The sequence below is a fragment of the Gossypium raimondii genome, chromosome 9, assembly GCF_025698545.1.
Source record: "Gossypium raimondii isolate GPD5lz chromosome 9, ASM2569854v1, whole genome shotgun sequence".
NCBI lineage: Eukaryota > Viridiplantae > Streptophyta > Magnoliopsida > Malvales > Malvaceae > Gossypium > Gossypium raimondii.
In genome coordinates, this window is record NC_068573.1 from 41,463,880 (window position 1) to 41,491,400 (window position 27,521).

Here is a 27,521-nt window from a genome sequence, read left to right on the forward strand (position 1 = left end):
ACCGCACAGTTGTTCTTAAACCCTCCTCCTTCTCTTCCATTTCGAAAACCTTATCTTTTGAGAACGAAGGTTAAAGGAACCACACCAGCCATGTCTGCAACATCTGCCTCATCTCTTATTCTCCCATCGCTCAAACCCAAAGTTCTATCTTTATCCGACTCAACTCCCAATTCACTTTCCCTCTTCTCCCTTTCTCCAACCCCCCATGCAAAGCCTCTCTTTTGTTCTGCTCTTCCAAGTTTCCAGCTTTTAACCAAAAAGTCCTCTTTTTCTTCCAGGTTCCTTACAAACGTTGCCGTTTCTTCTGAGTATGACCAGGAAGAGGACTTATTTGGCAGCGATGATGAAGAAAGGTCTCCTACTTTCTCCCCTGACTTGAAACTTTTTGTGGGTAATCTTCCTTTTACTGTGGATAGTGCTCAGCTTGCGGGTTTATTTGAAAACGCCGGAAACGTTGAGATGGTTGAGGTACTTTTGTTTTACTTTTTTTTTTCTACTTAGTGATTACCCGGTTTTATGTTTCTCAATCATTTGTAGACTTAGAATCAAATTGTTCACTCCGTTTAATGTGGTGAAATATTGCTTGTGGCAGGTGATTTACGACAAGGTAACTAGGAGAAGTAGGGGATTTGGATTTGTAACCATGTCCACAATCGAGGAAGTCGAAGCTGCTACTCAACAGTTCAATGGCTATGTAAGTCTTTTTTTATTTTTTCATATGCGATGACTATTTAGTGCTTTCCACATTGCTTAATTGGGTTTTCTTTGTTACATGTCTATCCCAAACAATGTGACTTTTCATTTTTTTAGTTTATCATGAACATATTCTTACATATTATTAGAAATTTTGAGTAGCAATGTCTTGTTTTAGCTTTAAAACCTATTCTTGCATATAAATCTGATCAACATATGGAGTAGCTGCTTTAAACTTTCTTCCACATTCTCTTTTGCAGCATTGTGGGGGAAAGGGGTGTTTGCAATGTCAAGTTTGCTCTAATTTTTTACTGTTTTAGTATCTAAATACCCCCCAATAAAAGTGGTTAATTAATAATGTCTGTAGTTTTTATCACAAGCTTGTATTGAGATTATCGTAAAATTATCTTCTGGTTGCAGGAATTGGAAGGGAGAGCATTGAGGGTAAACTCAGGACCTCCTCCTCCTCGTAGGGAAGAATTTTCTCCTAGGGGAGCAAGAGGTGGTCCTTCGATGGGAGCAAGGGGTGGTCCTTCTATGGGAGCAAGAGGTGGTCCTCCTATGGGAGCTTCAAATCGTGTCTATGTTGGTAACCTTTCATGGGGTGTTGATGATATAGCACTCGAGACCTTGTTCAGTGAGCAAGGCAGGGTTGTGGAAGCAAAAGTCGTTTATGACAGGGAAAGCGGTAGATCAAGGGGTTTTGGCTTTGTAACTTACAGTTCTGCCGATGAGGTCAACAGTGCCATTAAATCCTTGAATGGTTGTGTAAGTTCATCGTTACCTTGGTCTTTCATGTGTGAATGTCTATAGCAACATAGATTTTTGTGTGCATGATTTTGTACAAATTGCTTCGTCCTGAAATCTATTAAGCCCATTAATGATGGTGAATTACTTTAAATCTGTCTGGTGCAGGATTTGGATGGAAGACCAATTCGGGTCACTGTAGCAGAGTCTAGGCCAAGGCGCCAATTTTGAGTGCGGATATTTCCTACTGATGCTGCTAAAATTCTTTGGGTACAAGCTTCATTCTTTGGGCATTTAATTGATTTTTTATTATAAAAAATGATTTGCTTTCCAGGCCACATTTAGTCAATTTTATGCTTTCTTTATCATTAGTTCTGAGGTTTCCTTCGTACTTGAAGATTTTCAGTTTTCGTAGCTATAAAGCATATGAACTTGTTCTCCTTCAACTTATCTGACGGTATAACACATTTTAGGTTGAAGACGTGAAAGACTATCATGTTACACGAAAACTGGTCCTAAATTAAATGTTAATTGATTGTACTGATTTTAAGTTGGATTGGACTGCATTACTTACGACTTGCTGGTTCTCATTTTATCAGGGACGCCTAAGATATGCAGCCGGAAGCTGGCAACTGCAGTCTTTTCCTGTTCGTGGGATTCTGCTCGGCTGCATTTGGACGTTATGGTTGATCTGGCTGCTTTTTACACTAGGAAAAGCTGATAATATCCATTTAAATGTTTTTATTGTATGTTTCAAGTATCTTATGATTGGGTGACTGACAATGTAGCCTAATGTTTCGCCTCATTGGATATAGTTGCTTCAAATTATTGACATGTTTGGCTCCCTTGTACAACCTTGTGGTGGAAGAAGGCCTTTTTATGTTTGTTGCAGTCGAGGCAAAAGCCGGTCCTAGATTATTTATTTGAGAGTTTCATTTCATGCTCGAGGCTCATTTTTGTCATTCCCGTGGAGTGGTCACCATTGGTAGCGTCGCCTGGGCTCTTTACAATAAGGCCTTTTAACTGGAACTTTTTAACCTTTAAGCCCAAACCCAAAATCTGATTGAGAGAAAGGGAGGGGGTAACAATTCTTCACGTTTTTTTTTTTTTTTTGTATATTAGGTAATGGGATTGACTGGAGTTCATTAATTTTACAGAAGATAAATAAATAAATGAGATGCATAATTTTATGAGAGAAGTGAAGTTATAAATGGATAGGCAAAAGTATGGTATATATGTGCTGCAACAACCAGCCTAATCTGCTTATGTTGCAAAATTAGAGCGGTGGGACCATAGTATACAACCCGTCTGTCGCTTTTATGGTAAATATATTTTTGAAGTCCCTTGAAAAATTACAAATTACTGTAATGATACCTTAACCTTTTTAAAATATTTTTTCTGCTTCGTCCCTGTAGTCAACATCATCATCATCTAGGCAAAAACCAGAACCAGTAGGCAAACAACATGGTTGAAGGCAATTATTTTGGTGAATGTAGCAATGCTATCTGTCAGCATTTCTGATAATATACTAATTAAGAGTATAGCTTTGTTTTTCCACATATGGTTAACAGACAATAGATATCTATCAACTTCTTATAAAGTTGGTTCAAATGTTAGTGTAGCCCTTTACCTGTCATTTTCTAATAAAATATTTAATTTCAATTAAATTAAAAAAATTAATAGTTTGATGCTTAAAACAGAACCAAAAGCATTGTTATTAATTTCTATAAAAACATGTTTGTAACTTGAAAGGAATTTGATTAATTTTTATTTTAACTCTTATTAAATATATGTTCAAATATTAAGGTTGAAGGGTGTAAAAAGCCTTTACACTTTTTTTAAAATAGCAATTAAGCTCTTTTTTTTTTTTTTGCATTCAATTGAGCACTTGAACTTTTAAAATACATCAAAAAGGCCCTCAAACTTCTTCAAAAGAAGCAATAAAGCCCCTACTTTTTTTTCCACTCAATTAAGTACTTGAACTTTCAAAATGCCTCAAAAAGACCCTCAAAATTTTTCAAATAAGCAATTAAGCCCATGGTCTTATTAAAAATTAGAAAATAATAAATAATAAATTTTAGAAAAATTATTAAATTCTAATAAAATTTTTAAAATTAAAATTTATTAAAATTAGAATTTTTATAAAATCTTAAAAATATAAAAAATTGTAAAATTTTATAAAAAAAGCCTAAAAAATTAACGACCTCTAGTTTTTTAGTTAAAGTCATCATGTAATATAATACTGACGTGACATGTGACGAAAAATGATAAAAAATAAAATAAATAAAAGTTATAGAAAAGTTATAAAATGCTCCTTTTGGTACGATAATTTTTATAAATTTTTTTATGATATTTATATTTCTTTACATTTTGTATAATTTGCTTATGACTTTATAAAATTTATAAAATTTTATAATTCTATATATTTTATAATTTTGACAATTTTTATAAAATTTTACAATTTTTATATTTTTAACGATTTTTATTTTTTCTATTTTTAAAAATATTTAATATTTGAAATTTTTATTAAAATTAATAATATTTATAACTTTTATTGATTTTAAATTTTATAATTTTAATAAAACCAGTGGCTTAATTGCTTTTTTGAAAAAATTTAAGGATTTTTGATACATTTTAAAAATTCAAATACGTGAATAAAAATAAAGGCTTAATTATTATTTTTAAATTAAAAGTTTTTACGTCCTTAAACCAAAAATCAATTCATTCCAAAAGAAAAGAGTGATGCCAAAATATATTATTCCAATTCCTAATTAAAATAAAATGGAAAACATGGAAAGGATGATTTACCTAAAATATAAATGTAAATGCCAGTGTAAAAATATACATTAAAATGGAATGAAAGAGAAAAAGCAAAAGGAAGAGGGGACTAAATAGTAAAAAAAGGGTCATTATTGAATTGAAGTAATTAATGGTGCATCTTTGTAATCAATGCAACCAATAACGAAAATTAGCTCCAAAAATGTAGTTTTACCCATAAAACATGTTACTGAGGTGTGACACGTACAGTTGGGTTAGGTTAGCTATCATCGCGGGAGGGAGATTGTAATTGTCCGTGTCCGAAGAAGGCCACGCTGGCTTTTAATTGTTGGTAGTTTTATATATGCCTTTTCAATTCTAATGATGATCATGATGTTAGCCAAGAAAGATGTGCGTAATGATGGAAATACATTCAGTTACCTATACGTATATACTAAAATAAATTATTATCTTTATCAATAGGGTTACCAACTCGGTTAGAGAAATTTTGAACATGTCATTCCATAATTAAAATTAGTTATATTATTTAATGGTATTTTAATCTTTTATTTAAAAACTGGTAAAAATATGCATATGATTAGACTTGAACTAATTGCATGAGTAAAATCTTTAATTTACCACTTATTTAAAGATTTATTTTGATATTTTATACATTTTAATTTTATTACTTCCACCATTTGTATATATATATATATATATTAACAATGTACTTGATTGAGTTAGCATCGAAAGTTAACACCGATTTAAGATTGATGACAACACAATAATAAACAATTTAATTTTTTAAAAATAATATCATATATATTTAATGTGTTATTATTAATTAGTTTCAAGTTATATGTTTCATTATTTATTATATGTTATTTTTAAATACACATTTGTATTTTATATTTGTGGCTTCCACGCATACATACATATGCAGATATTAACCATTGGATATCTATTATTTGAATTTAACTTAAATTTACAAAATTCAATGTCCAAATTCATTTACTTTGTAATAAATTCGGGTTCGGATTTTCAAATCCTTGATCAGTGTTTTTTTTTTTTAACAAAATATTTTTTGAAAAATATTCGTCAAATAACTTGATTAAATATTTGCAGATTGAAATTTAAAATTGAAGTAAATGGCAGAAATCATAGTGTGTGCGTTATCCAGTGGGATTTGTGCTTTTAAATCCAACCATTATGAAATTTGGTTTCATCTCCACGTAAAAGGGCGGAGGGTCCTAATGCAGCTAATGTTCTTGGTAATGGGTCTTTGTCTTTGTCCTTGGCACCAACAAATGTTCAAACTTCTGGCCAATAGTTTACGTTTTACAGGCTATACAATACAAGGGAATAATGGTTCCATATCTGGCATTTCCAAAATGGAGAGAGAGGGAGGTTATAAATTAAGTGAATGGTGCTGGCTTTGATTAATGTTCCCACCCAAATGTATTTGAAACCTTCATGATGCTTGAACCATACACATCGACCTGATACTGTTTAGACTTTTTTCTTTTTTAATGACTAACATAATGTGGGTTAAATGTCTCAAGTTTCGGTTGAGATTAATAATCAGGCAAGGCAGCAGATGGGAGATTTTAAAACATGACTGGAGCTTGAATTTAATTATGATTCCAACATTTTGCATATTTATGTGTACCTCTATATGACAACCTTGATGCTAAACTGTCATGTCCCCCCTATCATCATAAATGATCATTACTAATCTTTGGATTAATTTTATCAGTAACTGATCTTCAATAATGACTGACAACAAAATATACGGCTGCACACTTAATCTTAACAGTCACTGTTCCATGAAGAAGAAGAAGAAGAAGGAAAGCTTTCCCTTTTTTAACACACAACGTCATTTGAAATACTTTCTTTAACTTCACATTGATGAGCTCAATGTTGAAACTGGTAGTTAACGTCGAAGAATTTACAATGTTCATCACATTATAGCTCCCGGATTGGACCTTAAAACTTAAAAGCTAACTCCTCAGCCTAGTTTAAGGTCCCCTCTCCAGAAAAAGGATCCCAGAAAGCTATTTTGAGTTGCCAGTAGCTCAGATTGGGCGTATTAGGGTGAGTCCTATTGGTAGATTATGAAGAATTGTTTAGCCACTGGAGCTGCGTTTTGTATGCAATGTTTTGCTGCTGGTAATTAAGAACAAGTTTCACTTCTTACCTAATAGGTTTGTTGAAGTTATTAATAAATTGAGTGAATGAACAAAAGATATTTCATGCAGACGGAGCTAAAACGATTATTAAATTAATCTTCAGTGAGGTTGAATTGTGCACACAAATGTGGTTATTTGTCAAATAGGGTAAACTTGAAGTTCACCAAATCGAAAAGTCTACTCAACTGTTTCTTCTTCTTCCAGATTCCTTTGTTAAGGTAAACTTGAAGTTAACCAAATCACTGTCAGCGGCAAGCTTCACGCGCGGCTGGTAACGTGTGGGTTTCCTTTTTGTTTTGTCAAAGGAAAGTGACAAAAATACCCAACAAAAGATTTTCTTTGTTTTACTTTTGGTCAAGTCTCAAGACTTGACTCAATTCACTGCTCTAACACAACAGAGTTGGATGGGAGTTCCCACCACAAACTATAAAAATTTGTTCTCCTCCCCACGCGCCTCCCAATGTACACTATTCTAGCATTCGATGCAAATATTTGGCTAAATAGGTAATATATGTCGGGTTTTTTTAATTGATTAAATAGATTTTTTTAAAGTTTTAAAAAATAGATAGATTTTAGAGAGAGTGTGTGAAAATACGTTTAACTATACGCGCTACTAATATGTCAAGAAAAGCATGTACATTTGAACGCATTTTCTTTGGAATTTTCAAAAATACTTCCAAATGTACGTGCTTTCCCTAATATGTCAGTAAAAAGTTCGTTCAATTGGGCACACTTTCACACCCTCTTTTCAAAATCGACTTATTTTTCTAAATCTTGAAGATTTGGAAAAAAACGACCTATTTAACTAATTAAAAAATCTACATATTTAGCTCAAATACTTGCTCTCAATTTGGGGTTTTTCAAATTCCTTTGTATTGTGATTGTTTATTTCGGATTCAATTTAAATTTAACTTATTCATTTTTTATAAAAACTTTAAATATTTTTGGGATAATATTTGAATTAAAGTATTTGTGTAGAAAAAAAAATATATATATATATATATATAAAGAACCGTATGTTTTAAATGGGAATAGTAGTTTTCTTAAGAAATAAAGTTTTTTTAATATAAAAGTTGTTTATTTTAAGTAGTGGTTTTGATGGAAAACAAAGGTAGTGGTTTAAGTCGTTGTATTTAAGTATTTTGTATGAAAACATTAGAAAACAAAAAATTTATAATAATATTTTGGTTACGAGTAGTTTTAGACATTGCATAAAGGAATATTTTAGTTAAAATATGTTCTAAGTTTATGTACTCTTCGTATATTTGAAATCTAGTCATTTACTTTTATTTTAAGAAATTTGATCCCTAAACTTTTTAGATAATGAATTCTGATTATCAGACAATCACTTATTCACAAACTTCGTGTGGGGCTAATAATTTTCATTTCCCGTCTCGTGGAAAACCTTTTCGCTCCGCCTCCCTCTAGGGGTATTTTAGTGATAGGTTCTATAGGAACCGGACGATCCTATTTGTTCAAATACCTAATGACAAACTCATATGTTCCTTTCATTACATATTTCTGAACAAGTTCCTGGATAACAAGTTTAAAGGTTTTCTTATTGATGATATCGATATTGATGATAGTGACGCTATTGATCGTGACCTTGATACGGAGCTGGAGCTTCTAACTATGATGAATGCATAGAAAAATTCCATTTTTTATATTCTTCATATTCGTTTTACAGTTTGTGTTCTGGGTTTGTGGTTGCCCCTCTCAATAATGTCGACTCCAGAATTTGAACTTATGTTCTCCTTTGACAATCCAATGTATCTTACCACTGCAAGATTAATACTCGATACAGTAACAAATTAAATAAATTTATTTTTAAATTATTTTATGATGCTATCATTTAATTTAAAAATATATACCTTTAAAATAATTAAAAAAAATTCTAATTAAGTTACACTTGATTAACTCGAATTGCCAACTTCATATGAAATTTTATAATAATATTTTTATACTTTTTACAACTAATATATTTACACTATTATTAAGTCATTGATTATTTTTATACAATATATAAAATTATAAATAATTTTTTCTAAATCTTAAATAAAATAATAAAATAAGTTTAAACGTACTCGAACTCATCCTTCTACCGATATAATGAATAATAATCCTTGATTGTTAATTGCTATATATAAAATCTCTTAATTAAATTTTCATTAAAATTTTTCATAAATATATATCTTAAGCGTGGCGTAGGATATAATATTTTTAACGAAAAATCATTCTTTTACCAAATTTTAATAAAGTAGCGTATAGACCACTCGCGGCAAAATAGAGTGAAAAACAGAAAAGAAAAGAGCAGACAACAGTAGCATCAATCCCAAAAGTGAAACAATTTGAGGTTAACCAAAGGTCCAAAATAAAGGTACACGCTTAACTCTGGTTGAGTAAAACTTGAACCACGGTTAAGTTGTGTTGTTATTGGTTAACCACTGCCTTAGCTTTGCTTTTAGACTTCAAACATACGAAGATAGAGGAGCGTGTGAAGAGGGGTTTGTGAAATAATGGAATATTAATGAAAATTTTGAAACATAAGTTCTTTTTTGTAGTTAAATTGATAAATGAGAATTAATAAAACGATATTTTAAGAAATATGATTTGATTCATGAAAAAGGTTGAAATATGGATAGGTTTCTTAAATATCTTTGTTGGTTTGCTGGCTTCTTATACAGTTTCCTTCAGATCCGAAGAAAATGGGTAATAAAACATAAAATGAATAAACAAAAAACACATTACTAAATTATCTTTTGAGTTTATATTTATGTTTTTTTTTTGGGTTTTTAATATTGCTTTAAATAATTTTAGGTGTTAAAAGGGTGTTCTGTTCTTTCAGTGTATGCTTTTTGGACACTTGCATGATCCAAAAAGTTGCCTCTCTTCATATATATATCTATATGTATATATTTTCCCTTCATTTTCCCTTCCTCCTACTTTCTTCTTATTCTTCTTCTTTGTGCGCTAATGGCTTTTTTATCTGCTTCTGTGTCGGCCAACGAGTAATTTCTTGATTGAATCCTTGAAAGAAATTGCACACCCAAAGAAGATTCATCACTGTTTTCCTTCTTTTTATCCCTCTAGATATCCTCTTTGGGTCTTTATAGGAGGATAATTTGGAGGAGGTTCTGATTACAGGAACTTTGTGTGTTGTTAGTTGCTCAGAGTTTTTGGGGTTTCTTTATGGGGTCAAAGAGACTGTAAGATTAGCAGAGAACTCTTTTTTTGGGGGGTGTGCGTTTAGTTTCTGGGTTTCTTTTTTCCCTGTTTTTAATGGATCTTAATTTTTGTAGTGAAGTTTTGATGGTGAACTCAAAACATGGTGAATTGAACAGTTGTCTTTTTTTCTCTCTCTCTTTTAGTCTCTGATTTTTTACCATAAAAAAAGTGTTTCCTTGGGGCAGATTTTGTTGTTCATAGCTAGTTATAGGGAGGCTACAAAACTCTTTTAATTGGAGGAAGACAGACTCTTGGGAAGCTTTGAATGTTGTTTAATGAAGCCTTAGATATTTTGTGAGAAAAAAAATGGAGCTTTTTGGAATCTGAAGTTGGCTCTTATTTTGGCAACAGAATGATGAGATTCTGTGGAATTCCAAGTTTTTGTTTTGGATTCTCTTTCTGGTGAGGATTGAAGATCAAAGAAGATTTTCGCTGGATATTCTGGCCTTTGCAAAGAAGAACGCCCTTAATCACAGTGTTCCTTGATCATACAAGCTTTTTCAAGGTAGTAATTCCGCTTTCAATTCAACCCCTTTATTTCTGATCCTTTATTTCTTTTTTGGTTATTTAATTTGATGAATAAGTTTCTTTTCTTACAGCATTTCCTTAAAGAGAGAAGTGGTAACGGAAAAGGAAAGTTTCACTGTTACAATCATTGTTTGGATTGAGAGATGATTACTTTTATGGAGTCGAAAGAGAAACCGAAAGAGATGGAGAAATGCTTGGATTCTCAGCTATGGCATGCTTGTGCTGGTGGAATGGTTCAAATGCCTTCAGTTAACACCAAAGTCTTTTACTTTCCTCAAGGCCATTCCGAGCACGCTTGTGGCACTGTTGATTTCAGGAACTGTCCTCGAATACAAGCTTATATACTCTGCAGAGTCGCCGCCGTTAAGTTCATGGCCGACCCTGAAACCGACGAGGTTTTCGCCAAAATCAGGCTGATCCCAGTTAACACCAATGACCCTGATTTTGAAGATGATGGAATAGGAAGCATTAATGGGAATGAAACACAAGAAAAACCGGCTTCCTTTGCAAAGACATTGACTCAATCAGATGCTAACAATGGTGGGGGATTTTCAGTTCCAAGGTACTGTGCTGAAACGATATTTCCCAGATTGGATTACTCTGCTGATCCCCCGGTTCAGACCATTCTGGCTAAGGATGTCCATGGGGAAACTTGGAAGTTTAGGCATATTTACAGGGGGACCCCAAGGAGACATCTTTTGACTACGGGCTGGAGTACTTTTGTCAACCATAAGAAGCTTGTAGCTGGTGACTCGATTGTGTTTCTTAGGGCGGAAAATGGGGATCTCTGCATCGGAATTAGGAGGGCGAAGAGGGGGATTGGTGGAGGACCCGAGTCTTCAACCGGGTGGAATGCTACTGCTGGAAATTGTATGATCCCGTATGGGGGGTTTTCAGCATTTCTGAGGGAAGATGAGGGCAAGCTGATGAGAAATGGAAGCAGTAATGGGGTTAGCTCAAATGGTAATTTGATGGGGAAGAGGAAGGTTAGGACTGAACAAGTTATTGAAGCTGCAACACTTGCTTCCAATGGCCAACAATTCGAGGTCGTTTACTACCCAAGGGCGAGTACTCCTGAGTTCTGCGTGAAGGCCTCTTTAGTGAAGGCTGCATTGCAGATCCGGTGGTGCTCAGGAATGAGGTTCAAAATGGCATTCGAAACAGAGGATTCTTCTCGGATTAGTTGGTTTATGGGCACTATATCTTCAGTTCAAGTCGCAGATCCCCTCCACTGGCCTGACTCACCTTGGAGGCTTCTTCAGGTCTGTTCTCTTTGCTTCTAATTGTGTGTTTCTCTATGGTTTCTCCATTGTTTTCAGTTCATGTATCTATGTATGCATTTCGATTTTCATGCTGTTCATAGCAATGGTTATTACTAGGATAGCTTACTTGTGCTCTCTTATTGAGAATATCATGAATTTGCCAATTTATTGGGACATGTATATGATGATTTGTTTATAATTGCATATTTTGTGTTACAAGCTGACATGAAAGATGTCATTGACCATATATTTGGATCCTGTGAACGAACAACTGGAATATGGTCTTATATGATCAAGTTCTGTATTGCAGGTTACATGGGACGAGCCAGATTTGCTTCAGAATGTAAAACGAGTTAGTCCTTGGCTGGTGGAATTGGTTTCGAACATGCCCGCGATTCATCTATCTCCCTTTTCACCACCAAGGAAAAAGTTGAGACTGCCGCAGCACTCGGATTTTCACCTAGATGGTCAACTTCCAATGCCGACATTTTCAGGCAACCTCCTTGGGGCCAGCAACCCCTTTGGGTGTTTACCCAACACTGCTCCTGCTGGCATGCAGGGAGCCAGGCATGCTCATTACGGTCTATCTTTATCAGATCTCCACCTCAATAAACTGCAGTCAGGTCTCTTTCCGGCTAGTTTCCCACCACTTGATTACGCTCCTGTACCTAATAGGACCTCCAATGGTGGCCCAAACATTCGAAAGCCTAGCATGAGTGAGAACGTTTCTTGTGTGCTAACCATGTCCCATCCCTCACAGAATACCAAGAAAGCTGATGGTGCAAAGACACCTCAGCTTGTACTTTTCGGTCGGCCGATTCTTACTGAACAGCAAATCTCTCTCAGCTGCTCTGGTGATACAATCTCACCAGTTCTTACTGGAAATAGTTCTTCAGAATATCTGGATAAGGCAGCAAACTTTTCCGATGGTTCTGGATCTGCTCTTCATCAACAAGGCCTTCCTGAGCGAGCATCCTGCGAAGGTCTCCCGTGGTACAAAAACAGTCGCCAAGAAACTGAACCCAATTTAGAGACCGGTCACTGTAAAGTTTTCATGGAATCAGAGGATGTCGGTCGTACACTCGACCTTTCTTTGCTGGGGTCTTATGATGAACTGCAGAGAAAGTTGGCAGACATGTTTGGTATAGAAAACTCCGAAACTCTGAGCCATTTACTCTATCGGGATGCTACGGGTGCTGTCAAACAAATTGGAGAAGAACCATTCAGGTAGAACTCATTCACCTTGTATGTTTATGGGTTAATGCCCTTACAAAGGGCATGGTAATCAATTTCTCATTGCCATTGCAGTGACTTTATGAAAACCGCGAGGAGATTAACGATTCTAACGGATTCAAGCAGCGACAACGTAGGAGAATATAGAGGAAGAAGCAAACCTTGAATTCAACATGTACAGCTGACTGCAACCTATTCACCTTATTGAAGTTGTAGGAAGGGGGGCTGCTCAAGTCCATGTTGCGGACTTCCAATCCTTAAAAACTCTTGCCTGATTCAGAGTTGTTCCCCATTGTTTTCAATGGATATTTGGATTTTAAAGCTGGCTCAAGTTCATAGTTCATCGAACATTTTTGTTGGCATATTTGTTCCTTTGAGGTTTCCGGGTTTCATTGGCGCCTGTTCTTACAAGTACACCAAGTCAGTTTGTAGGACATGGCCCTGTGTATTTAGGGGCTCTGTTTGCCTTTTACAGTTTTATTAGGTTTCTTTTACCATTGGGGGAATTAAAGAAAAAACAAAAGCTAAAAGCTGCCCTATCTGTACTTCAATTCTAATAACTATAAAGTGTACAATTCAAAGGTTTTCCTGTGCCCTGCTTACATCAAATCAAGTCCGATGAGTATCTTTCATTTTACATGGGGGTTTATCTTTTATACAAAACATATGGCAGTTCGTGATCAAGCTGTGAATATTGACAAAAATGGTTACGTGCATGAAATAAAAAGCTAGAAAAATGAAGGAATGGGTGTAATCAAGGATCAAGAGAGAACAAATATTTGGGTTGACTAAAGTAATTTGCGTGAATCAGATGTTTCACACTACAACAGATTCTATGGATTCTGTACTAATTACTCATTGCCATCTCTTTAATCTCCAATTTTCTTTTTTAATTATATAATACTTCATTACTAAATGTACCTTCCTAATAAATTAAGAGGAAAACAAGATATGAGACATTGGGATTGCAAAAGGAGATTAATTGTCAAACACAAAGTCAAGAGAGAGGAAACGAAGAAGTAAATCTGAATCAGAACCGCACGTGTGAGAGAGAAAGTGAGGGATTCACGTGCAACAGAAACACCTTTTTTTTTTTTCGTCCAAACATTTTAAATAATTACTATTAAGGTCTTCAAAATTTTAACTTAATTTTCAAATTACTATTACGTTTGAGGTGTTAATTTTAAACGACAAGCTTGTACCTATAACATTTTTTAGAAACCGGATAACAACATATAATGCAATTAACCCTAATTATTTTGATATAAATTAAAAATTCTTTAATAGAAACCGAGGATAAAATAATAGATGCCGAGGGGCTTCACGTGTGGCCAACGTCAGCTAAGGTAAGAGTGGGCAAGTGTTGCGGCGTTTCGATGACTGCGCTGCTGCTTGCCTTGCCTCTGGTTTTGGCTTCACTTTACCACCTTTTTCTCTCCTCTTGTTTCATGTTTTCTTTGAACTCCACATTTAAATCGGTATTTACTGGGTTATTTTCTTTAAATAAAATTACAATTGCGAAACTAGCTGAAAATTTTTGATTCGATTCCAGCTCAAATTTAATTAAAACATAATATAGCTATCAAATACCAAATATAAAAAGATGTAAAAGAAATTATTGTGATGTATTTATTTATAAATTAATTAGTTTTCTTCTCTCACCGACAGACAACGGAAGAAGCCGAGACATAAGCATATCCTTTTACCGACCAGAGTAGATCCTTAGTTGGATCATGTGAAACTCCTTCAACCCTCAAAACCGTTTCATCAACGTTTCCTTCATTTATTTCTCCCCTTCTTTTTTGTTTTCTAAAGTTTTCCCATCTCTAGAAACTTGTTCTAAAAAGTTATATATATATAAAAAAAAAAGAAACTCATTTTTATAGCATGGTTTACGTAAACACATGCAATGCAGAAACCCTATAAAAGTTAGATATATTTTTAGCAATTTAATTGCAAAAAGCAACACACATATTAGAGTTTTTTTTTTCTTCGAAGGTTTGTTAAGTTTCTTTATTTGATAAAAGTTGTAATGCAAAACAGCAAGCAAACCAGGCGGTCAACAACTAAACAAAAACCAATATGGGTCAAAACAACACACACATACACAAAATGGGAAAACCTTTTCCAAAGCATTGTGTTTTTCATATATATATATATTTTTTTTTGAAACACATATATATTATTATATAATATAGGTAGTAAAAGAGGCTAAAACCAAGGGCTTTGATTTCAGAAGTTGTCCATTTTCCCCACCAAGTAAGGCGCATAGTTTTCTACCCAGAAGATAAACAAATCCCCCCTCCCCACTAAACAACATTAATGGTGTCTAGTCTTGTTTACTTTTTGGCTTTCGTATTACGTCAAGAAACTGCCACTCATCAATATCAAACACTGAAACAAAAGCTAATATAAATACAATTTTATATTAAATGGTAGTTGTATAATTGCATTGAAAGATCCAAGTCACGGGAAAGAAGGGCCATCCAACATGAGACAACTACGTCATTAGCATTCAATGTGCTTCGTTAACTTAATCCTGTCCCTATTTCTTGACTTTTCTTCTCTTCCCTTTTTTTATTATTTTTCACTATTTCCAACTCAAAAAACTACCATTTAGGACCCATAAATAATATTAGATATTATTAGAGAAAGCTATGTTATCACTTGTGGATACTATATATAGAAGCAGTGAGATGGAAGGTTTTTTTTTTCTTTTACAGATAAGATTTGGGTTGATACTGTGTAAAGAAAAATGAAGGAATTTTAGATACCCAAAATTACATGAACTATATGTTTTAAAGTAATAATGAATAGTATGGTTAATAATTGGATAGTAGAAAGAAATAGAGATAAAATTCTGCATGCATTTCCATATTGGAGCCAGGCAGCGGGATAAGCTCATACGCTAACCATTAAATAATTTCCAAAAGAAGGAAGTCTTGTCACGTGTGTAGATAACGGCGACACGTTACAGTCATGCGGTAAATCTCACGTGTCGTACATTTGGACTCTTGGGATGATGGGATGGGATTTGGGAGAAAAGCCTGGTTATCAAACTGTGGGGTCCACCGCACGGGTTCTTGGGTCATGCCATGTCATCAAGTACTTGCCTCCGTGTCTCTGTCGTTTCAATTTAAGACCTCACCATTTTCTTTTTTACTTCCACGGTAAATACATAAATGAATTTGAAATTCCACAGCCGAAAGGTGTTTTTGACAGCGATGACTAAATGCAAAGTATAAGTCAACAACAACTTGACAAGGAGATGTGGTGTTGTTTCAAGATTTAGATAGGGGACAAGTTGTATAGATGAGTCGAGTTTGTTGCGGTATCTCATTTCATCCTTTAATCATTTAATCATGTGGTTTGAAGTTTAGGAAAGATTAATATACAAATAAATGGGTTGGATGAAAACGAAAAGTGAGTGATGAGATAAAAAGGGTTTTTTTTGTGCGTTGTGTTGGAATGAATGCCATCGCTAAGAGTCACATTATGGAACTGTGAACAGCTACCAGTGCAACTGTAGGGAAGGCCAATACTACAAAGTTTAACTTCATTGGTCCCCTATTTCTTGATGAGTTTAAGATCCGTAGTGATGGTGGTAGCTTGTAGAGACTACAGTGAATGGATAGGGTGGTCCTTTCTCTATCACTTTAAAATTATGGTATCCGTATTTTGACCTTTTATATTTACCATAAGACAATCATTTTATTAATAAAGGATTTCTTTTAAGTACTCATACAATTAGATATTTTTCATGACTACTTTTTATGTGACTTGTACTTCATCAACTTTGATTATCTGATCTATTTCATTATTCCATGTTATGTTTAGACAATAGTTATGATCGGTTGTGTTAATCTGTTTTTAATATTATTAAGCAACAAATGGATGTGTCGGGCTCATGATAACTTCATTTTATGTATTGGTTAAACAAAATCATTCTCTAAACGAACTTTTACAAAGAGTAAATTGATGAATCTGAATTGTATCAACAAATATTATAAGCAAATTCTCTCCTCGTAACTTTTTTTTAAGATGTATGTTTATTCTAACTTTCATTTCGAACAATTGTTTAAATCTTATATTGGAACAACTACAAATTAAAAGCTTTTTCGATATGCATTCAATTATTTTATTTTGATAAAAACATTTTAATTTTATATAATAAACATGAGTAAAACATTCTAAAATTTGTATTTGTATAATGTTTAAAAGATCAACATGTTACAAAAAATAAGTAAATCAATTAGTTGTATGATAAATGCATTGAATAATAATGTCATTTTAGCTTCTAAAATAAATTATCGGTATGTTGTAAGTTTTGAGTGATACGTTTACTTTGATAGTCATATTTAAAGTAAAATTTTAATTTTTTATCATATTTACTGACAGGCAAACATGAAAGTAGAAGATTACGTTAAATTATAACATTCATAATAATAAAAATAATTATAATAGTTCATACAAATAATTGGATGTGTAGTTAAGAAAACAATTATTATTGGTATATTGGAAGTTTAACTTCTTCTTTTTTTAAATAGTACCCTTTTGTGATATTTATAGTAATAAACTCTAAACTAGAATTATACATGTGTTTTGTGCGATGTGGACTCAAGTGGCTTTTAACCGAACGACCTTCCCCGCTATCATTGTATTATGAATTGCATCAACTATGGACTCAAGCAACATGAACCAAAAACATAGAACATGAATGATTTATTTACTTTCACTGGGAAAATAATTTATCTCTGGTAAAACTCGTAATTCTCAGAAAATAGATTTTACTCTTAGTTATTAGTAAATAAATTACCACCACTTTCTGATTGAATAACGATATATCAATATGTATGAAATGTATTTTTTGGTCAACCCATGCGATCTATTTATAGAGTGAAGTACAAGAATCATGGTTGAATTATCACTCAATAAATAATATTTAAATAGAAAATATGATCCTACTCCAACTAGAGTAGGAGGCGGCACACCCTTGTATTTTGTACTAGGGTTGCTGCCCCTCGTGTTACATGAGGGATAAGTTTAGACCTGTAACACCCCTTACCCGAGACCGTTTCCGGAGTCGAGCACGAGGCATTACTTAGCTTATCTTACCAATTCGGAGCATAAAAACTAGGTTTGAAAATTTATTTCACTATTTACAGCAAATCTGTCCAATCGCGCAGCAGTTACTAAATTAATTATAACTTGAGCTACAGAACTCGAAATTTAATTCCGTAAATTTTCCCTGAAACTAGACTCATATATCTACTCACCATAAAATTTTTAGAATTTTTCGTCCAGCCAATTAGTACAGTTTATTAGTTAAAGTCTCCCCTGTTTCACCACCTGACTGCCCTGACCTCTAGTCACTAAAAATAAGTTTTCTCACTGTAGGATTTTCATATGAAGTTCTTACTTGTTTCTACAGAAAATAAACTCAATTAGAAATCTATACATATAAACTATAACTCATAACCATTTTTGTAAAATTTTTAATGATTTTCTAAACTCAAAACAGGGGACACCAAAAACTGTTCTGACCCTGTCTCACAAAAATTCACATATCTTAAAATATAAAATTCCTTTCGCACACCGTTATTTTTCCATGAAAATAGACTCAACAAGATTTAATTCCATATATCATTCACCCTCTAATTCATTTTATACTATCTTGGGTGATTTTTCAAAGTCACGTCACTGTTACTGCCTGAATTCTGTTTCTTTGCAAAATTTCATCCTTTCATGATTTCCATACATAATTTATCACCTAGACTCTTATAACAACAAATACCTTCATACTTAACCATTTTAATAACCATACATCATCAAATACTTACACACCATTCTTTAGCAAAATCATAATCACAAACATACAAAATAACTAAATCCCTATACATGCCATAACTCAAACGTGATTCGATATAAAATACCGAGCAGTTGTGGTTGATAGTGTGGACGATCTCCGACTTCTTTAGGATCCTTGAAGTAGCTTTGCAATACTATAAGAGAAAGAGAAATAAAAGAAGTAAGCATAAAGCTTAGTAAGTTTACTAGCAAATAAATAACAATATTTAACTTAAATAATTAAACTCAAATGTCTATATCTCTAGTTTACTCTTTAGTTAATCTCATACTAGTTCTCTTGCTTGTTTACTTAGAATACTTGTGTACATAACTTACTCAACTCTTGCTGCATCGTTGAACATCAATTGATAGTATAATAAGTTCTTAACTCTTATAACTTACGAGCTTGCCATTTATGCTTTAAACCGAACTTTCATGAACATAATTCGTTTACAAGCCCGTTGAGCTACATTGGAATAATAAGGATACTCGGGTCTCTTCGATAATAACATGCCAAAGCCATGTCCCGGACATGGTCTTACATGGGATGTTCTCATATCGGTGCCCATGCCATGTCCCGGACATGGTCTTACTGAGGACCTCTCATCTCGTGTATAACGCTATGTCCCGACATGGTCTTACATGGGACCTCTCATCTCGGTGCCAATGCCATGTCCCTGACATGGTCTTACATGGGACCTCTCATCTCGGTGCCAATGCCATGTCCTGACATGGTCTTACATGGGACCTCTTTACCCAAATGTCATGACATTCGTATCCAATACCATCCTTATGTATCAACGGGACTTTTTAATTTTAATTCTCTATCATTTCATGCTTAGATCATCATCAAATAAATTCATAAAATAAATTCATAGTTGCTGGAAAATAACAGCATTGATAATAAATATTTAAATATTGCATTTATTTACCGTAAACATACCTCGGTACCAATTATAGCCAAATTCACCAACTTAGTCTTCAACTTTATTCTTCCCTTTGTCTAACCTCGAGTTTCAGTACTTCTTGATTATGGAGCTTGGAAGCTTGAAAACCCTAACTATGGCTTCCCCTTGCTGATTTCGTCCTAATGAAGAAGATGATGATTTTGCCATCTTTTCCCTTTTAATTCATTTTAATTACTAGATTACCAAATTGTCCCTAACTTAAAAATTTTCTATTTCACTTATCTCATGTCCATTTTGTCTACCAAGTTACCAATGGTATAATTACCATATAAGGACCTCCAATTTAAAGTTTCATAACAATTGGACACCTCTAACATGTAGAACTCAACTTTTGCACTTTTTACAATTTAGTCCTTTTGACTAAATTGAGTGCCCAAACGTCGAAATTTTCAAACGAAATTTTCACAAAATCATTCCGTGAAATCATAGACCATAAAAATATAAGAAAAATAAATTTTTCCTCATCGAATTTGTGGTCCCGAAACCACTGTCCCGATAACCTCAAATTTGGGCCATTACAACTCTCCCCCCCCTTTTTAGGATTTTCGTCCTCGAAAATCTTACCAGTAAAGAGATTCAGGTATTGCTTCCTCATTGTCTCTTCCGGTTCCCATGTTGCTTCCTCAATCCCGTGCTTTTGCCATAGCACTTTCACCAAATTTACCTTTTTGTTTCTAAGCTCCTTTGTTTCTCGTGCTAATACTTTAACCGGTTCTTCATTATAAGTCATATCCGGATGAATTTCTACTTCTGTTGGAGTAATAACATGCGAAGGATCTGATCGATACCGTCGTAGCATAGATACATGAAATACATTATGAATTTTGTCGAGTTCCGGTGGTAAAGCCAATCGGTAAGCAACTGGTCCAATTCTTTCTATAATCTCATATGGTCCGATAAATCTTGGACTCAATTTACCCTTTCGACCGAACCGGAGAACTTTCTTCCAAGGAGACACTTTTAAGAATACTTTATCACCCACCTGAAATTCAATCTCCCTTCGTTTAAGATCGGCGTATGACTTCTGACGATCGGAAGCTGCTTTTAGACTATCTCGAATCAGCCTTACTTTTTCTTCTGTTTCCCGAATCAAATCAACTCTGTGTATCTTCTTTTCACTGAGCTCTGTCCAATATAATGGTGTTCTACATTTTCTACCATACAAAGCTTCATACGGAGCCATTTTAATACTGGACTGATAACTGTTATTATAAGCAAATTCAATTAAAGGTAGATACCTTTCCCAATTACCTTGAAACTCTAATGCACAACATCGGAACATATCTTCCAATACCTGAATTACACGCTCAGATTGGCCATCTGTCTGAGGATGAAATGCAGTACTGAATTACAACTGAGTACCCAAAGCTTCTTGCAATTTGTTCCAGAAACGAGACGTAAATCGGGGATCTCTGTCTGATATAATGGAGACAGGCACTCCATGTAGTCTAACAATCTCTGATATATACAATCCAGCCAATTTATCTAAAGAATAATCCATACATACTGGGATAAAGTGCGCGGACTTTGTCAATCGGTCGACAATTACCCAAATGGCATCTTTCTTCCTCGGAGATAACGGTAACCCAGATACAAAATCCATAGTGATTCTTTCCCATTTCCATTCCGGTATAGTGATTGGCTGAAGCAACCCCGAAGGTACCTGATGTTCAGCTTTAACCTGCTGACATACTAAACATCTTGATACAAACTCAGAGATATCACGTTTCATACCCGGCCACCAATACATCTTTTTCAAGTCATTATACATTTTATTACCTCCCGGATGTACGGACATAATACCACTGTGTGCTTCGTGTAAAATCTTCTGTACAAGTTCTGAATTCTTCGGTACACATACTCTGCCTCTGAATAATAAACAACCATCGGTTCAATCAAATTCTGAATCATTACCTGACTCACAATGCACCCGTTTAGCTTGTAATTTCTCATCATTCCTCTGAGCTTCACATATTTGTTGACGAAATGTCGATTTAGCTCTCAATTCAGCTATGATTGAACCATCATTAGACAGTGACAACCGGGTATTCATAGCTCGTAAAGCAAATAGAGATTTTCGGCTCAAAGCATCAGCTACCACGTTAGCCTTACCCGGATGGTAATCAATAACCAAATCATAATCCTTTATCAATTCAAGCCACTGCGTTGTCTCAAATTCAAATCTTTCGTGTCATCAAATATTTCAAGCTTTTGTGATCAAGTATAAATATGACACTTTTCACCATACAAATAATGCCGCCATATTTTCAATGCAAATACAATAGCAGCTAACTCGAGATCATGTACTGGGTAGTTTCTTTCATGTGGCTTAAGTTGTCTTGAAGCATAGGCTATTACTTTATCTTCTTGCATCAAGACACAACCCAAACCATTTAATGATGCATCACTATAAATAATAAATTCCTTACCGATTCAATTTGTACTAACACAGTGCTTTCGTCAACAACTCCTTTAATCGATCAAAACTTTGCTGGCATTTATCTGTCCATTCAAATTTAACATCTTTCTGTAATAAACGGGTCATTGGAGAAGCTATCATAGAAAACCCTTGTACAAATCTCCGATAATAACCAGCTAAACCCAAGAAACTTCTAACTTCAGATACATTTTTCGGTGGACTCCAATTGACAATAGCTGAGATTTTACTTGGATCTACCCTGATGCCTTCTGCAGATACAATATGTCCGAGAAAACCCACCTCTTGAAGCCAAAATTCACATTTACTGAATTTAGCATAAAGCTTCTTTTCGCGCAGAATTTGCAACACTATTCTCAAATGTTCTGCATGCTCATTTTCATCTCTAGAAAAGACTAAAATATCATCAATGAAAACTACTACAAACCTGTCCAGATATGGTCTGAATATCCGGTTCATCAAATCCATGAATACTGCAGGTGCATTAGTCAACCCAAACGGCATAACCAAAAACTCATAATGCCCATACCTGGTTCTGAAAGCTGTCTTCGACACATCTGGCTCTTTTACCCGTAACTGGTAATAACCCGATCGGAGATCAATCTTCGAGAATACTGTGACACCTTTCAGCTGATCAAACAAGTCATCAATTCGAGGCAACGGGTACTTATTCTTTATAGTTACCTTATTGAGCTCCCGATAGTCGATACACAATCTCAAAGACCCGTCTTTCTTTTTCACAAACAGAACTGGAGCACCCCAAGATGAATGACTCGGACGAACAAAACCTCTGTCAACAAGTTTCTGTAACTTTACCTTTAACTCTTTTAACTCTGTCGGAGCCATACGATACGGAGCTATAGAAATTGGGGTAGTTCCCGGAATCAGATCTATAGAAAATTCCACTTCTCTTTCTGGTGGCAACCCTCGTAACTCCTCTCGAAATACATCAGAAAATTCACATACAATCGGCATCTTCACATATCTTTAACTCAGATACCTTAGTATCCAACACATACGCCAAATAAACATCATACCCTTTTCTAACACACCTCTGAGCTGTCATAACTGAAATTATATCGGATAATCCTCTCGTCGATTAGATTTAACCCAAAGTAATTCTCCATTCTGGCATTTCAACACAACATATTTTTGTCTACAGTTTACTACTGCATCATGCTGAGTTAACCAATCCATGCCCAATATCACATCAAACTCATCAAAAGGCAATAACATCAAGTCAACCGGGAAACAAATACCTTTTACCATTAGTGGACAATTTTTACAAACTTTATCCACTATCACAAACTGGCCCAGGGGGTTCGAGACTTTAACCATAAATTCAGTAGGTTCAACAGACAAATTTTTAACAAATGCTAATTTTGTGCATATATATGAATGTGTAGAGCCGGGATCAATTAATGCAATAATGATAGTATCATAGAGAAAATGTACCGCAATTACATCAGAGAGGACGCCTCTTCACGAGCTCGAATAGCATATGATCTTGCAGGTGCTCTAACATCCGATCTAACCATTGAATCTCTGGATGCACCCTATTACTCGCCCCCACTCTGGGTTTCTCTGCGGTCTACCTCGGTAGGAGCATTACCGATCTCGCACTCGTTATTTCTTCTCTTTAGTTGTTTCAGGACAATCCCGAATAAAGTGATCGGATGCTCCACATCTAAAACAAACATTTTCACCGCTCTACACTCTCCGGGTGGCGTCTCCCACATTGAGAACATTCGGGCCTAGGAGGTCGAGTCTTTGCTCTGTGCTTGCAATTTGTAGTGGTTTGAGCTCTAAAACCCTCGAATCTTCTATACCTTTGGCGAATATATATGTGGAAAATGTGATCCGCTAGAGAGCTCCCTAGGCCTCTTAGATGTAGTGAAATGATTTACTCATTTGCCTCTTCTTTGTATCCTGCGCTCGACTTGACTTTGCTCTTCTCTTTTCTTTTAACAAGTCTTCTACTTTACAAGCTCTTTCTACCGAACAACAAACTCTCGATTTCCAATACACCCACCGATAGTCGGATGTCATCATTAAGCCCATCTTCAAATCTCTTGCACATGTTAGCTTCGGTGGATACAAATTCCGAGCATACTTCTCGAGTCGACAAATTCGCGTTCATATTCAATCACGGACATCTTACCTTGTTTTAGCTCAAGAAACTCCTTCCTTTTCGATCTATAAATCTCGGTGATGTACTTCTTTGAAACTCCTCTGAAAGAAATCCCAAGTAACCCTCTCACTCGGTACTATAGACACGAGTCTTCCACCAATGATAAGTGAATCTCGAGAAGTGAGACCACACACTTCATACATTCTTCCGTGTACAAGATAATTCTTCAAAACCACGATGGTATTCTCAAGCCGAGTCGCTTTTCGCATCATCATCTTTGGTAGCAAATTCTTCACCCTTGCTTCCTAATCTTATCAACGGTGGTCTCTCCCGATAAATATACTGCAGTTGGGAAGCTACATGGGGAACTGTGAATCTTGAGGGGTGGAGGTCTTCTGATAGGATTAAATGCGAACGAACTCGGCAAACCAATCATTCATGGCTTGGAAGAAGGCTTTCTAGCTCCTCCTCCCTGTCTAACGATGCGGGCCTTTCACTAACATTAACATCTAGTGGTGCCGTCCCTTCTGCGGAAGCAGGCGCATTACTTTCTACTTCATCTATACCACTCGTTCGGGATCCATAACTATAAAAGAAAACATTTTAAAATCGTCGAGTCGTCACACTATCAAAATATATAAGTATGGCATGTATAGGTAGACTCTTATTCTTCTTGAGTATTTCGAGAACCGACTAAACCCGCTCTGATACCAATAAAATGTAACATCGCTTACCCGAGACCGTTTTCGGAGTCGAGCACGAGGCATTACTTAGCTTATCTTACCAATTGAACATAAAAACTAGGTTTGAAAATTTATTTCACTATTTACAACAAATATGTCCAATCGCAAGAAGCGATTACTAAATTAATTATAACTTGAGCTACAGAACTCAAAATTTAATTCCGTAAATTTTCCCTGAAACTAGACTCATATATCTACTCACTATAAAATTTTTAGAATTTTTGGTCCAGCCAATTCTTTAGCAAAATCATAATCACAAACATACAAAATAACTAAATCCCTATACATGCCATAACTCAAATGTGATTCGATATAAAATACCGAGCAGTTGTGGTTGATAGTGTGGACGATCTCCGACTTCTTTAGGATCCTTGAAGTAGCTTTGCAATATTATAAGAGAAAGAGAAATAAAAGAAGTAAGCATAAAGCTTAGTAAGTTTACTAGCAAATAAATAACAATATTTAACTTAAATAATTAAACTCAAATGTCTATATCTCTAGTTTACTCTTTAGTTAATCTCATACTAGTTCTCTTGCTTATTTACTTAGAATACTTGTGTACATAACTTACTCAACTCTTGCTGCATCGTTGAACATCAATTGATAGTATAATAAGTTCTTAACTCTTATAACTTACCCGAGCTTGCCATTTATGCTTTAAACCGAACTTTCATGAACATAATTCGTTTACAAGCCCGTTGAGCTACATTGGAATAATAAGGATACTCGGGTCTCTTCGATAATAACATGCCAAAGCCATGTCCCGACATGGTCTTACATGAGATGTTCTCATATCGGTGCCCATGCCATGTCCTGGACATGGTCTTACTGGGGCCTCTCATCTCGGTGCCAACGCCATGTCCCAGACATGGTCTTACATGGGACCTCTCATCTCGGTGCCAATGCCATGTCCCAGACATGGTCTTACATGGGACCTCTTTACCCAAATGTCATGACATTCGTATCCAGTACCATCCTTATGTATCAACGAGACTTTTTAATTTTAATTCTCTATCATTTCATGCTTAGATCATCATCAAATAAATTCATAAAATAAATTCATAGTTGCTGGAAAATAACAGCATTGATAATAAATATTTAAATATTGCATTTATTTACCGTAAACTTACCTCGGTACCAATTATAGCCAAATTCACCAACTTAGTCTTCAACTTTATTCTTCCCTTTGTCTAACCTCGAGTTTCGTACTTCTTGATTATGGAGCTTGGAAGCTTGAAAACCCTAACTATGGCTTCCCCCTTGCTGATTTCGTCCTAATGAAGAAGATGATGATTTTTGCCATCTTTTTCCTTTTAATTCATTTTAATTACTAGATTACCAAATTGTCCCTAACTTAAAAATTTTCTATTTCACTTATCTCATGTCCATTTTTGTGTACCAAGTTACCAATGGTATAATTACCATATAAGGACCTCCAATTTAAAGTTTCATAACAATTGGACACCTCTAACATGTAGAACTCAACTTTTACACTTTTTACAATTTAGTCCTTTTGACTAAATTGAGTGCCCAAACGTCGAAATTTTCGAACGAAATTTTCACAAAATCATTCCGTGAAATCATAGACCATAAAAATATAAGAAAAATTAATTTTTCCTCATCGGATTTGTGGTCCCGAAACCACTGTTCCGATAACCTCAAATTTGGGCCATTACAAGACCTCTCATGTATTGAGTCCAATTATATGTGCTTCCTAAACTTTTAACTTAACACTTTATAATTTTATCCAATCTAATACTTATTTTCTATTTGTCAAAATAAATATGATTTAATCAACTAATTAAATTAATTTCTCAATTAAATAATTTTTCAACTCACCATTAATTCGGTTGGACTCATGACAACTTTACCGTAATATAATAAATAATGACATATATTTAATTTTCTTATTCAACAAATCCCATAATGACTAATTAATTTAATTCCATCTTGAACTTCAACTATTCAATAATTAATTAAATAATAATTTGAAGAACCTTAAATTAATTCTCAAGTCATTTCTTTACTTAGCGAGAAAATGCATTCATTGTGGATAGTGATTCATGCGATCTATTTCTTTTACTTCATCGTTTCTATTTATTTTCATTCATTGGTTCTACATGCAATCCATTTTTATTATTTCAAGTGGTAGAGATCAATTGAATATATATAATTATGGCTAAAATAATTTATAATTAAGTTCATACTTTTCACCTATTAATTATAATTTTATTTAATTACAAAGTCATTCCACTAAAGTATCATTATTGAGCTATCTCTTGTTACATGTCATTACAAAAGCTACTTAATAAGTATTCGTCTAATGACCTTCTCATAAGTGTGTTACCCTTATATGGTATTTTTAATCTCTTTAGAATAAATCATTATCCTGATATGATACTATTTTATCTTATGGTAATCATTACATCTTTAATGAAAAGTCAATTACTATCAAATAATAATGAAATCATTTATCACAAAGACAAATTACTCATGGTCATGTTTACTTTTCATCTATCATGTAATGTCGATGAGAGTATGTCATTTATCCTTTAGCTAAGTTATGAATTCTACTGTTGTGGAATGACGCTACACACTACAGAAGTCCTATACCCAACATACTAGCTTTCAGTTCCTTATCTCTTTGAACTTAGGCTTTCATTTACGTTAAAGTATACGAGTCACACGTATATAATCCATCATCCACTTAGGACTAAAGTATGTCAAGTTATAAACATTACAAATGGATCTAGAATTTATT

The 27,521-nt window shown here is 34.5% G+C and overlaps 2 protein-coding genes and 1 long non-coding RNA gene across 3 annotated transcripts; 2 read left to right on the forward strand and 1 right to left on the reverse strand.

The window, feature by feature from the left end:
* Positions 1–2,331, forward strand: LOC105799780 (RNA-binding protein CP29B, chloroplastic). The gene is made up of 5 exons (XM_012630507.2): positions 1–468; positions 593–694; positions 1,114–1,461; positions 1,609–1,710; positions 2,040–2,331. The coding sequence occupies exons 1-4, from the start codon at positions 91–93 to the stop codon at positions 1,669–1,671; spliced, it is 891 nt and encodes a 296-aa protein (XP_012485961.1). The 5' UTR covers positions 1–90; the 3' UTR covers positions 1,672–1,710; positions 2,040–2,331.
* Positions 2,332–9,226: 6,895 nt separating this feature from the next.
* On the forward strand, positions 9,227–13,243 carry LOC105799779 (auxin response factor 18). Its single transcript, XM_012630506.2, has 4 exons — positions 9,227–10,116; positions 10,211–11,401; positions 11,712–12,628; positions 12,710–13,243. The coding sequence occupies exons 2-4, from the start codon at positions 10,283–10,285 to the stop codon at positions 12,798–12,800; spliced, it is 2,127 nt and encodes a 708-aa protein (XP_012485960.1). The 5' UTR covers positions 9,227–10,116; positions 10,211–10,282; the 3' UTR covers positions 12,801–13,243.
* Positions 13,244–18,433: 5,190 nt separating this feature from the next.
* On the reverse strand, positions 18,434–19,519 carry LOC128032735 (uncharacterized). Its single transcript, XR_008189028.1, has 2 exons — positions 19,425–19,519; positions 18,434–18,636 (listed from the first exon to the last, which is right to left on the reverse strand). It is a non-coding gene; the product is annotated as an uncharacterized LOC128032735 (long non-coding RNA).
* Positions 19,520–27,521: the final 8,002 nt, after the last annotated feature.

Coding starts and splice junctions, on each gene's coding strand:
- LOC105799780 (XM_012630507.2), top strand. CDS start 91: ATGTCTGCAACATCTGCCTCATCTCTTATTCTCCCATCGCTCAAACCC. Junction 469..592: donor GAAACGTTGAGATGGTTGAG/GTACTTTTGTTT, acceptor TGCTTGTGGCAG/GTGATTTACGACAAGGTAAC. Junction 1,462..1,608: donor TTAAATCCTTGAATGGTTGT/GTAAGTTCATCG, acceptor TGTCTGGTGCAG/GATTTGGATGGAAGACCAAT.
- LOC105799779 (XM_012630506.2), top strand. CDS start 10,283: ATGATTACTTTTATGGAGTCGAAAGAGAAACCGAAAGAGATGGAGAAA. Junction 11,402..11,711: donor CACCTTGGAGGCTTCTTCAG/GTCTGTTCTCTT, acceptor TCTGTATTGCAG/GTTACATGGGACGAGCCAGA. Junction 12,629..12,709: donor ATTGGAGAAGAACCATTCAG/GTAGAACTCATT, acceptor TTGCCATTGCAG/TGACTTTATGAAAACCGCGA.